General features: G+C 36.4%; 1 protein-coding gene across 1 annotated transcript in view; it reads right to left on the bottom strand.

Annotated features, from left to right (window-relative positions):
• CTNNA1 (catenin alpha 1) overlaps nt 1-12,967 on the bottom strand; it is a 69,038-nt gene that overhangs the window by 14,914 nt on the left and 41,157 nt on the right. The window contains exons 10-11 of the mRNA XM_007430216.4: nt 9,121-9,213; nt 7,633-7,789 (exon numbers count right to left, since the gene is read on the bottom strand). Of these exons, the coding sequence (XP_007430278.1) occupies nt 7,633-7,789; nt 9,121-9,213 (250 nt within the window). The remainder of the gene's footprint in view (nt 1-7,632; nt 7,790-9,120; nt 9,214-12,967) is intronic.

Below are 12,967 nucleotides of genomic sequence, written 5' to 3'. Positions count from 1 at the left end.
ATCCTATTTATCTTGTACTTCCTGTTTGGTTTTATTGTGAACTACCCAGAGTAGTTTATTGTAAATTACCCAGAGTGAACGGTTGTTGCCTATAAACCAATAAATCAATAAAAAACAAACAAACAAATAAAGCAAGTTTATTAGAAGAGTTTCTGCCGTAGTAGCACTTCCATCTAGGAATTCTCTCTCTCCTTCCCCCTCTCCCAATTCTTAAGGCCTCTACTATTACCCCTTTTCCTTGTTGGAGGAAGTATCCTGTACTCAGGCCTTCCTGATATGAACATTAGCTGAACACTTGTGTTTTCTCTTTCCCATTCCATCTTGTTAATATCTCTCTCTCTCTCTCTCTCTATATATATATATATATATATATTTTATAGTGTTTTTATTTTAAAAATTTGTACAGCAAACTACTTAAAGACGGAATTGTATGGGAAAAAGTATAGAAGCATAGAATAGGAAGCTAAGTAGTAATTAATAATTACCATTATGGATGTGGAAAACATTTCACATTCAAAACATTCTTACTTCAACATCTGATTTGTGAGAGAAACAATTGCTTCACATTTGAACTGGGCTGCTTAGATCATGTGCTGTAAGCTCAAAACATTTCCAAAATAATTAAACTGGCCTATTTCAAATGAGAAACAGCTGTTTCAAATTTTATATAATTCTGAATTTGAAATGGTCCAAATCCAAAACTTTTGCACACCACCAATTATTACCTTACTGTATATGTGTATAGGCCAAACACAATACCGTTTTTCATTTGCTCTGGTGTTGGTATATTAAAAAGCAGGCACCAATACCAGATTAACCGAATCCAGGTTGGCAAAAATGATGCAAATGTTCTATTGCTAACCGTACTCAATTGAAGGGCATGTTCAAGATCATATTTTATTGCATAATAGATATTAGGTTAGCTGTGGGCTGTTGTACCATTTAACTTTTAACTAATTATAATACTAGTAGAAATTCAATGGAGGTTCAGGTCTGGAAACTCTTGCTTTACCAAGTTAAGCAATTCAAACAACTTTATGTAAATAATGCAACAGGATGAATAAAATCTGTAAGATGCACAGTAGAATTACTGGTATTACATAGATAAAGCAACAAAAACAACTTAATTATGACACAGCCAAACTAATCATATGTCTGATAAAATGTAAAGTTCCTATTCAATCTTGAAGAAGGTACTGATGCTGTATTTATATGCTTCTAGTATTTACCTGTGCTGTGTGTATAAAACACAGATGTAAAAACTCCTGAGCAACTGTGGATATTTACGTATTAGAATCACACTACAGAAGCTGCAGAACCTGCTTTTAGCAATATAGTTACAGTTTTGTAAAAACAAAGCTAACGTAAGAGATGTGAACCAAAAGCTACTGATGGATATTGAGTGAGGAATACGAATTACAGCCCATAATATGAAGAGACTATTAATTACAGCAACTCTTTCCTTTCATGGTCTGCTGAAAAGAACTTAAAACTTTTACTTCATTATACAAAGGAAAATGATAATGCCACAGCTGCTGGTCAAGTGATTCAAATGTCTGAGATTCTAATGCACAAGATATCCCTAGTGCTGTTGTTGCTTGCAAAAGAACAAGGACAGATGACTAGCACACCAAATGCAGATTCTAGCCACATTCTTATTATTGAAATAGATACTGTACATGAGGTCCCAGTCAGATCAGGAAACAGGCATGTGCACGTTTAATTTGAACTACAGAAAAACCTTCATACATCTCTCATCAGTTGTTGTTCTTTGTTCCCTTAGAGAGAGTCTGGGTAGGAATGACCTCGGAGCCAGTACACTGCTGTGGGTGCTGCTAGACAGCAGACGTCTCTTATAATGGTTCTCCATGTTTCCAACTGAGGCTGTGTTGTTTAGGTTGAATCTTATATTTTTCAGATCATCTTCAAATTGCTTTGCCCATATTATATCTGGTGCTGTATGTTGGACTTTTCACTCCACAGGCCATTTTCCCATGGACCACAAGAAAGGTAATGTTCTGCCATTCTGAATACATGTCTGAACCATCTTAATTTGCATTTCTGCATTTCATTCTCAACTGCAGATAGTTCACTCCATCTCTGATGGTATCATTCTTGAGAAGGCTGTCTAAGGAGATTCCCAGTATATACCATAGGCCCCACATTAAAAAACAAAAACAAAACCATCAAAAACAAAACCATTTTGATTTTAATAGTCTCCATGTCTCAGATCCATATAACAAGATTGGCAGGGCTAGTGCCAAGATGATTTGCATCCTGGTTTTCACTGAAACATTTCATTCCCTCCATAGGTCCTAGTTTAACAATCTAGAGAGACATGGCTGATGGTGCTGTCTTTTATTCTTCCCCCAGTAACTCGTGATATTTGAACTGGTTAACCTGGTCTATTTGGGCTTCACTGTGGTAAACAGCAAACTATGACTCATCAGTTATGAAAACCTTTGTTGCATTAATCCTCAGACTATAAATGAGCAGTGTAATGTCATATGACATGGGAATGGCTGCTATGTTGCTGCCTGCAAATATGGCACTGGAATCAGCAAACATGAGATTGATTAAATAGTGGTTTATCATCATACACCAACCCTTGCCTGCTGTCAAAATCTTTCCTCATTATAGCATCAACTATGACACAGAACAGCAGAGGTAATATCACACAACTGTGCCTAATACCAGTTAACTTAAGAATTCCACTGAAAGTTATACAAGTTGCTGGAACTGCTCTAAGTTTCTTGCAGTAGGCTTTTCATTTTGTGGACGTGTGTTTAGTTTTCAAAGTTTTTTTCTTACAGTTGGTCAGTGTATGCAGTTGAAGGCTGCTCAAAAGTCAACAAATGCAATGACAGTTTGTCACATTAAATTCTCTCTTCTGTTAGTTGTCTGATGGTGAAAATTTGGTCATAGCGTCCTTGGGTTGGGTGGAAATGAGGTGCTGTTCTCTAGTTATCAGTTTCTGCTGTTTCTGAAAGTGTAGTTGGATTATTCTCATGAAGACCTTTCCAATGATTGATAGAAAGCTTATGCACCAGTAGCTTTGCATTAGCAGCCATCGTCTTTTTTCAAAATAATGATATACTCGCTCCTTTCCATGGAATGGAGAGCTTTTCTGAGTGCCAAATGAGTCGTAACAGTGAATGCACTCACTGAATCAGATAGTTTCCACCAACTCTGGATAACTCAGTCATGACGCCATCGGTTTCAACTGTTTTACCATTTCTATGTAGTTTTATTGCCACTCTTACTTCATCTATTGCAGTCTCTGCATTCAAGGGCTGACTTTCTGGTGTTTGGATGAGTACTGGATTTGCTGGTGGTCCCAGCAGCTCTTCATAGTTGCAGAGTTATTTTAATAACTCTGCAACTATGCATAGTTGCACAGTTATTAAGAAACTCTCCCCATCTTGGAAGTTACTCATTTGAAGATCTTACAATATCCCATCAGCCCAGTTGATTTAGTCCTTCCCCTTTAGTATCTGAGAGAGGTAACAAGCATATGGTACTTGTGCTCTTGTGCAGCCACTTACAGTTCCAGGGCCATGGAGTTCCAGTGTGCCTCATGGCCTGCCTTTAGCTGGCGGCAAATTTCACATTTTTAAAAAATTTAATCTTTTTCAAATAAGTTTTATTGATGAATTTTTACAAAGTTAAACACAAAATAATATAAAGAAAAAAATAGAAGATAAAAAAGACTTTTAACAGATTTTTAGATAAAGATATAAAACAACAGAGTAAGAAAAAAACAACTGAAAAAATATAAAGGAGTTCTTCCTGCTTAAATTTGGTTAGACTCCATAATAGTATATTGTCAGTTTTGCCACTGTGACATACTCTCCAATTTTGGTCTCTCAGTCCTATATCATCAGTGAAGTTTCTCTTTTCCAAATTTGTCTTTGCAGCTGTCTGCATGTATCTTAGTAAATGGTGACACTTTTCATTTATGTTTTCTAGAATTATACCTAATAGAAATATTTGTGGCTTTAGCTCAAATTTTATTTTTAGAATTTTCTGAAAATTTTGATATATTTCTTTCTAGTATTCTTGAATTTTTTTACATGGCCACCACATATGATAAAATGTTCCTTCTTTGTTGTGGCATTCCCAACATTTATTGTTATATGATATGTCAATCTTGGTAAAGGAATTGTATACCATCTATAAAACATTTTATATTAATTTTCTGTTAATAGCTTGGAGTAAATTTTGATTAGTACTGTAATTCTTTGAAATTTTGCATCCACTTTATCATACAAATCTTGATTTGTTCCATCTCCATATTTGAGTAACTATTTATATATATGTCCTAATAGATGATCTTGGCTTTGTATAAGTGTTTCAAATTCTGTCATGTTTCTCAGTTCCTCCTTTTTCTTGCGATCATTTTTTATTCTTCCAGCAATTTGTAAATGCATCAACCATGGTAAACTTCATTGTATTGTGCAATGCCAACAAGCTTAGCTTATTTGCATTGGTCTATCAAGTTTAGGCATTTGTACCAGATTCATAGTTTTGTTTAGTATCATATGGTTAGGAACACACTTTTGGGACATTTATAGATAGCTTCTATTGAAGCAACTGAAAGCCTTTTGAAGTTGGGTGTCTTTGATGTCATTTGGGCTAATTTCAATAGGTGTGTAGATAAGAACCAGTGTGTTTGAACTGTGCCTGCAATTGTCAGGATGGCTAGGTGGCTCCAAACTGGTTGGAATGTCAGCATACTTTTGACTGGCCTAATATCTAGAATGAAGCCAGTGCACTTAGAGTGCTTTTTCACATCAGAGTAACCCTAACCCTAGCTACAATTAGTTAACTGCTAATGTTGGCACATCAGTTGACCCAAATATTGCAGTATTTTGTTATGATTAGTCTGCTGTCCATGGATTCATGTCTGCAGCTGGTCTCAAATCCAGAATGATGTATAACAAGGAAATCTTGTTAATGCTAAATACAACTTTAATATTAAGCAAAGCAGGTGTTCTGACAGTCTTAAAACTCTAATAGAAGCATTTGGGATTTGAACTCTAGGAACCTTACAGAAATTCCTTGTGCCAGAGTTTTCTTTAAATCTGTTTCACCAATTCACTAAAAAATGACCATGAAGATAATCCATAGGTGGTTAAAATTGTACCATATAAGTGGTACGATTTCTAGATTATGTGGGTGGGACTATCAGCAAATGGGTACATGTTTATCATCTTTCTTCCTAAGGCACATAAGGTTTGTTACTGCAAAATGCTGAAAACGTCTTGTTACTGAATGAGAACTATTTAAAAATGAGGTAATCTAACAAAAGAGTGCTTTTAAAAACTGTACAATGCAGTACAAGTAATTGGTCACCATTGTATTAACTATTATTAATAATGCTTTCCTAATAGATTACATGTCTTACAAATGTCATTCTGGATAGAATTATTGAATATGTATTAAACTAAATTATATGGTCCCCCATCTCATTGTAGCAATTCGGGCCAACTAACAGTAATAAAACAAAAGCAATTCAAAACAATTACAGTAACAATTAATATACAGTGTGCCAGAGGTTCAAATAAATCCGCATCACAAACAAACTAACAGGGTTCACCTGATCCCAGTATTTGAGGGAAAACCCAGGTCTTTAATGCCTTGCGAAAGGCCAACAAAGCCAGGGCCATCTGAATCTTGCATGTGGGGGAGGGGGGATGCTATTCCTTGTGAGCTGCATTGTTTAATAAAAGGGAACTGGAGCATGCCCACCCTGTTGGGGCTGGTGGGATGAGCAAGAACCATTGGAGACAAGAGGTCCTGCAAATAACCTAGTCCTAGATGAGATGAAAGATGATCCTGTTTGAATCAGCAATGATTTCTTGTGGAAAGGGTGGAATGCTGCCTGTTTCAGAATAGATGAACCTCCCCGCTCCACCTGAAGAAAGCGTTAACCACTGCATGGACCTAACCACAAATCATCTCCTGGGAGGCTTTAACTGACCAGAAGGGGCATGGAACTAAAACACAAGTGGATGAACATACAACTCCAAGTAGCCCGTCCACTTCATCAGGATTGATATGCTAAAACTCTTCCCTGATAACCAAGCAAAACTGTGATATATAGAGGCTAATATCTTTTTTTTTTTCTTTCTTGTTAGGGTCACATGTATTTTCATTCATTATCTGTGTGCATGTATGTGTATTTTTGTTCCTGGTTTACTTTGTCCCCTTTTCTTTTTGTCCCTAGTTTGATTCTTTTTTTTAACCTGGCAATTTTTATAGTTATCTTGTCTCTCCTTAGCAAACAAACAAAAAAGAGAGTATCTGTCATTTGGGGAAAATGCTTAGTTTCCCTCTTGATGTATCACTATTGAAAATATGGTTGGAGTATATAATTTTTATAGCTATACTTGAGTTTACATGGATGCTATGTGGTCCAGGTAAGTGTATCTGAAAAGGCTAACATGAAAGGGGATCTTCCGCTATTGCCTTTATAGTAGTGACCCACAGCTAACTGCAGAGATCCTCAAGTTAATTTTATTAGAAAATATGTCCAAACCCATTTACACATTCTAAGATGCAAGGGTTTTCCCAAAAAGAATTTATTTGCCAGAAAAATGCAAATGTGTACTTTCTGGATGATGGCTGGCCTACTGTAATTTAAACATTAATCCCTCAAAAAGTTGTGAATCTGACTTGGGAATTGTTACTAAGGAAGCACTATTCAGGGTATTTCTCACAGCAGTGCCACAGATCTTACAATGTCGGAACTAGTTCTGGGCAGGGGCAAAGATTGCAAAAATTAGATGGCTTACTGGATTCTAGGCTGAAAAGTTTTACAGCCTCTACTGGCAGGAAAATATTGCCTGGGAACTTCTGTCTCAGTGGGTTCATCATCTCACTGGAAAGAGTGTCTTCCTTTTTAATACTCCCTTTTAAGAGACTTCCTCTCAGTGGGATCAAGGTGGAGGTACCTATACCTATTATTTAGAATTCTCACTATTTAGAATTCTCACTATCCCTTTTATGCACTTCATTTATCTGACACAATAGGGTCTTTTGCACAAAACATTAAGCTGTTAGGAATATCTTTCCTGTCCAAGTGGGTAAATCAAGGCAACTTGCAGCATATACAATAAAACACAATTAGAAATCATTAACTAAAAACAGTGTAACTTGAAATATGCTATGCCTTAACTCTTTTTCTAAAGACAGAAAGAGTGAAGACTATACATAACTCCTGAAGGAAAGCATTCCACAGTTTAAGAGTCATGCAAAAGAAGGTTCTCTCCCATGTTGCCCACAAGAGTGATTCTGAAAATAAAGTGAATGGATGTGCTCATGAAAAAGAAGGTCCTCCTGGATAAAGCCTAAATCTTTTATGGCTTTAAAGGCCAAATATCACTAGCTTAAATTCTGCCCAGAAAACAACTGGACAATTCCTCAAGTATTTAAGTACAGGCACAATGTAATACAAATACTGTATGCCCATTAGCAGTCTGTCACATTCTGCACTAATTTCATCTATAGGACTCTCTTCAAAGGTAATACATTAACAGGAATATTCACAGGATTCCATAAAGTAATCTTCAGCATTTCTGAAATTTGATCAACTTCATAAAAGAAATTTAAGCAATGTATAACTATTACCTGATACTGCCAGGAAATCATCAATGGAAGTGATGTCATCCACAGCATCTGTTAGCACACGCACTTGCTTTTCCCACTGTTCCTTAAACAACTCCATGTTTTCTTGAGCTAGTTTACTTTGTGGCTTGGCAGCCAAAGCCAATGCTGCATTAATTACCTGCAAAGCAAAATGTCCACAGCCATTGATTTACCAATTTTCACACCTTGTCTAGTTTTCTATGAAACTGACAAGTCAATCAGCAAAAGTCTTTCTCCTGTGGGATGTAGTGCTGAGAAAGCCAAGTGATTTAGTTAAGGCTCACTAGAGATAGATTTAGATATCTAAATATCTTATGCTACATTACGCTTATTTTGTATTTTAAATCTGTATACACCTTTTCAACAGGGCAGCTAACAAATCAAATGCAAAAAAAGTGAACTGCCCTCCCCCACAACCTATAAATTTGAAAGCAGAAAGTTTAAAAGCAAGAAAAATAAAAGCAATTAAGAACAATCAGTTAAAACCAATTACATTTACAGATCAACTTAAGGATCAAAAGCCTAACTAAGAATACTTTTATCTGTCGTAGGTTTATCAGAGAGAGGGCGAGTTTCCTTGGCAGGATATTATACAGCTTAGAAGCAGCTACCAAAAAAGGCCCTCTCTTGGGTTCACGCCAAATATTTGATGCATACTGGCAGGGCTGACAGAAGATCCTTACCCACAGGTATTAAGATTTGGTCCTTGCATAGAATGCAGTCAAGTGATAGAAGTTCAAGTGATAGAGACTGCTATTGGTTATAATCAGTAGAGTGAATTGTGCTTGGCAGGTAATGAAGTTGGCTTGCCATGACCATATATTCCATATAAAAAATCCCGTTAATTGTGGAACTACAATACCCTAAAGTAGCTGAAGTTTCTGAATGCCCTTCAAAGGCCATCTCAAGTAGAATACAGTACAGCACTGCATAAAGCTCATTCCTTCAAGAGCATGATAGTGTTTGCTACCAATGGCTTCATTTCCACAGGAACGAACTCTTAGGACTAAAGCAAGTATTGGATTGTTCTCCCTGATACACTTTTTATTTTAATAATACCGTTTTCCCTTTCTTTAGCAGCAAGCTTCAAGAAAGCTTCACGTCATCTCTGACACTGGGGTCTTGAAATAGCAGGTTGCATGGAATTAGCCTGAGAAGAGCTATAGGTGGCTTTCCCCTATGTTACAGTCATCCAAACTATACCATTCCTGCTGGATCTGGCATGCTATTAAATTAAATATTTTAAACTTTTTAATAAAGAAATGACTTCGTTCCAGCTTCTTGAATATAGCCAGTAAATGTATGTTTTGTCTAGCTAGTCCAGTGAACTTCTGTGTTTTATCTGAAAATCAACCTACTCACAAAATTGTCCTTATAGACAATAAATTAGTTTTTTCTAAAGGTACTTATATTCCACAGCTCTGATATAAAACTGGAACATGAAAATGATGTATCAAGCTTGTAATTTACCTGAGGACACAATGCTTCAAGTTGACTTGCTGACATGTGAACTAATTTCACACCTTCTTCATTATTTGAGATAGAACAGGCCAAGTTGGCAACCTGTGTAAAGAGAACACATTGATTAAATTTATATCCCATCTTTCCACTAAAATGTTCTTCAGGGTGGCTAATAACATACAGATAGTTTTAGCAATGTAAACATATATCCATAACATTGTAAGACCGGTGTCCTGTAATTTTTCATAAGAAACCAGTAAATACCTTTTAAAATCTTTCATAATTACCAATGAAAATTTGACAATGAGGACCTACTTTTACTATAACCAATAATAGCCTCTAACTGAACAGTCAATGACTCAGTTATTCTCTTAATATTGACTAATGCACAAGTGAAGAACTTTTAAATTAGTAATTACCCTCTAATTAATGTATGCTTAAACCTTCTTTACAGCATAACAGAATTAACAATGCATTAACCAATTAAATTGGCTATTCTAAATCTTTGTTTCTCAAACTTTCTGCAATCATGGATCACTAAATGTTGAGAAAATGCACGAACACCCAACACACCCTTTGCTATTTTTTATCTTAAAGGACATGGACTTTTATGTTTTTCTGTAAACAAGATAATGAATATAATTGCATTTTTGTACAGATTGTATTTGTATTGAATGGATCTCCAGACCAATTACATTCCATTTATAGATATTTACCATTTTATGTCCTATTTGCACTTTTCTTTTTGAGCTGCTTGTGCAAGATCAACTTAGCACAGTACAGGTGGACTCAGTCATTAATTATGTTTAAGACTGGCTCACCATTTACAGTTTTTTGAACTACAGAACTCGTGTTGCTACTTCTGTCATGACTTGTGCATTTCAACGAACGAATCTGTTACTGAAGCCTTTTTGTGAACCGGATGACTAGTGATAAATGCAGAGAGGTAGATGAGGGAGCAAGCACTGCTGGGCTATGGAATGTTGGCAAACGTGGGGAGGTGGGGCTCAGGCAGCAAGAAGGTTCTGACAGAGGAATGTGGCGAACCTGCAATGAACCACTGGCTAGAATTGCACTGACCTCATGAAGTAAGTTAAAAGTACATGGAGAATTCTACCTATAATTGCACTTAACCATCTCACTTCTCAGAAAGAATCTGGTACATGATCCTCCTCTCTTTGTGTGCAAGCAGTTCATATGCATCCAACTTTAATGCAGAAGATGCCAACTGGTGCAAAAAAATATGACAACTGGCTGTTTCTAGAGAACTGCTTGAAGTTTTGTGCTGCTATCTAGGGACAAGTCTTTCCACTTGCTTTCTGGCATGGTAGTAAAAGGTCACAAGAAGTTATTTTTAAGTGAAAGTGTTTTATATTTTAGAACATGCTCTCATAGAGCATTCTACAATGTTTATATATATTCGCTGACAAATGTATGACAGCCTGCTATTGAAAACCTTCATTTGTGCACAGAAATATGCAAAATTAATACAAAAAGGCAAGAACAGTGTGTTCCATCCCTGTGGAAGTGGCAAACGTTTTCCTCCATTTAGCAGTAATTCTCAAGAAGTAAAAACTGACTAGCAAACCAGGTGGATATCCTCATCAGCAGACGAAACAACAGCAAATTAGAAATGCAAGTCTATCGAAAAACAACCCACACTAACCAAGTGCTCCATTACCAAAGTAACAAACCAACCTCTCACAAGAGAAACTATGTAAGAACATTATTCAGATGAGCACAAACACACTGCAGCAACCCAGAACATCAGAAAAAGGAAACAGACCGCCTATACAACATCTCCCAACAAAATGGATATCCACGGAATTTTATCAAAAAGTGCCTGACCACTCAACCCACTACAACACAACCAACACAAGCTATGAAAAGGATAACACTGCCATACATCAAAAACATCTCAGAAACAATCAGCAGACTATTACAACCACACAGCATTACCGTAGCATACAAACCAACTAAAACCCTCCAAAACATCTTAAGTAAACCAAAAGACCCAGTAACCTGAGAAGAAAAAACAGGAGTCATCTACAACATATAGTGTAAGTACTATAACAGCCACTATGTAAGACAGATAGGCAGAAGACTAGCAGAGTGCATCCATGAACACCATCTAGCAGTCAGAAGACACAATGAAAACTCCTTAATCGTACAACACATGGACAGACTCAACCAGTTTCAACTGGGAAACTCTGAGCATCCTAGACCAATCTAAATCCAAAAATGCTAGGGAATTTCTGGAAGCTTGGCATTCCGACAAATCAGCCATCAATAGACACAGAGAAATAAACCAGTTACACACCATTCAAGAGAGACCTAAGAAGGAAACAAAAAGACCAGAACACATCTTCTCCAGCAGCCAACACCCAGATAAGCAGGGATTAATATCAGGCAAACAATCAAACAGAAAACTATACCCCCTAATCAAAGAACTACCAAGGAGAAAACCACACGTCTACCAAAACTGGAAGGGCAAGCTACTGAATATAAACAGAGAGCAAACCCAACACTCACTTGTACTGATGATGTTACCTAGTTGGGTAATGAAATGTCTGCAAGCAAACAACCAAGCTCAGAGAGCACCAAGGACTCCACAATTCAACCCTGAGCTACGTATATTCTCTTCTACTGGCAGGTGGCTTTTCTTAAAGACTTTTTTTTACTATCTATATCTATATATATCTACACCAATAACAAGGGATATGCAAAACACTTCAAACTATTCTGAGAGCAAAATCTCACAAAATTAGTTGTTTTCAGCATTTATTTATATTCCACTTTTACCTTGTTTGTCACACTGTGAGCTGCCCATAGTCAGTTTGGAGTTGGGTGTTGCCGAACTCAAATAAGTGAATAAATTTCAAAATGCTTAAAACAGAGTATTTGTATTCAAAAGCAGCAGTTTCACACTCAAATTGAGATATTTTTTGAAGTTCTATGCTCAAAATTTGAAAAAAATATTTTACGCTGAATATAATTATTTCTTGATATTTATATGTTTGCCATGATCTCCTGCATATAAGTATTTATTTTGCATATGATTCCATAAGGATCATCCTACAGAGATCAGCTGTCTCCTGCTGACAGAACTGGTTCAATTGGTTATTAATAAATAATCAGGTTTTATTTTAAACAAGTCTGCTATGCAGCAATTATATATTTATATAAATTGAATTTTTATTCACACATAAAAACCCAACTATGAGATAAGGGCCACATATCTGTCTGCTTACTTGCATTTTCATAAATATGAAAATATAAACTTAACAGATCTCCAACAGAATAAGGTAATAAGGTAATCATTAAAAAAATTAGAAAATGCTAGGAAAATTTTTTTTTCCTCTGGTCTGTTGGATTGTTAAATTTCAGTTCTGACTTGTCTAAGAACACAATATCATTTTTTTTTTTAAACCATGCTTAATTGGATTGACCCAGACTCCAAAGACACACAAAAGCACTGGACCCTGGATGGGTAGTTTCTTTATATTTCTCTATAAGGGTCAGGGAGATGTTATACTATCATTATTCAATATGCTATATTACTATTACCTATTACCATTACCTGTATACTAGGCTCTATACTATTACTAATATGCATCAATGTTCCTTTCTTAAGCCTGTTCTGTCCTAAGTCCCCTCTCTCTGAGATTTCTTCTTCTTTTTCTGTTAATGGCCAGCATGTACAGCTCTTGCACCTTTTTTATGTTGTGCTTTGTCTTGCTGGGCCTCTCCACTACTTTCCCTCTTTTGGACTGTCCGCTCCTTCTGAAGGAAAACCGCCTTCTTTCATTTGGCTGCTGTACAGCACTCAGTTTGCTGGTGGCTGCAGAGCTCCAAA

This window comes from Python bivittatus, unplaced genomic scaffold, assembly GCF_059951505.1.
Source record: "Python bivittatus isolate LINGU-HERP-01145 unplaced genomic scaffold, Pbiv_v1 ctg000020_np1212, whole genome shotgun sequence".
Classification (NCBI taxonomy): Eukaryota; Metazoa; Chordata; class Lepidosauria; order Squamata; family Pythonidae; genus Python; species Python bivittatus.
Note: the sequence above shows the minus strand (reverse complement) of the source record. Positions and strands in the feature narration are given on the sequence as shown.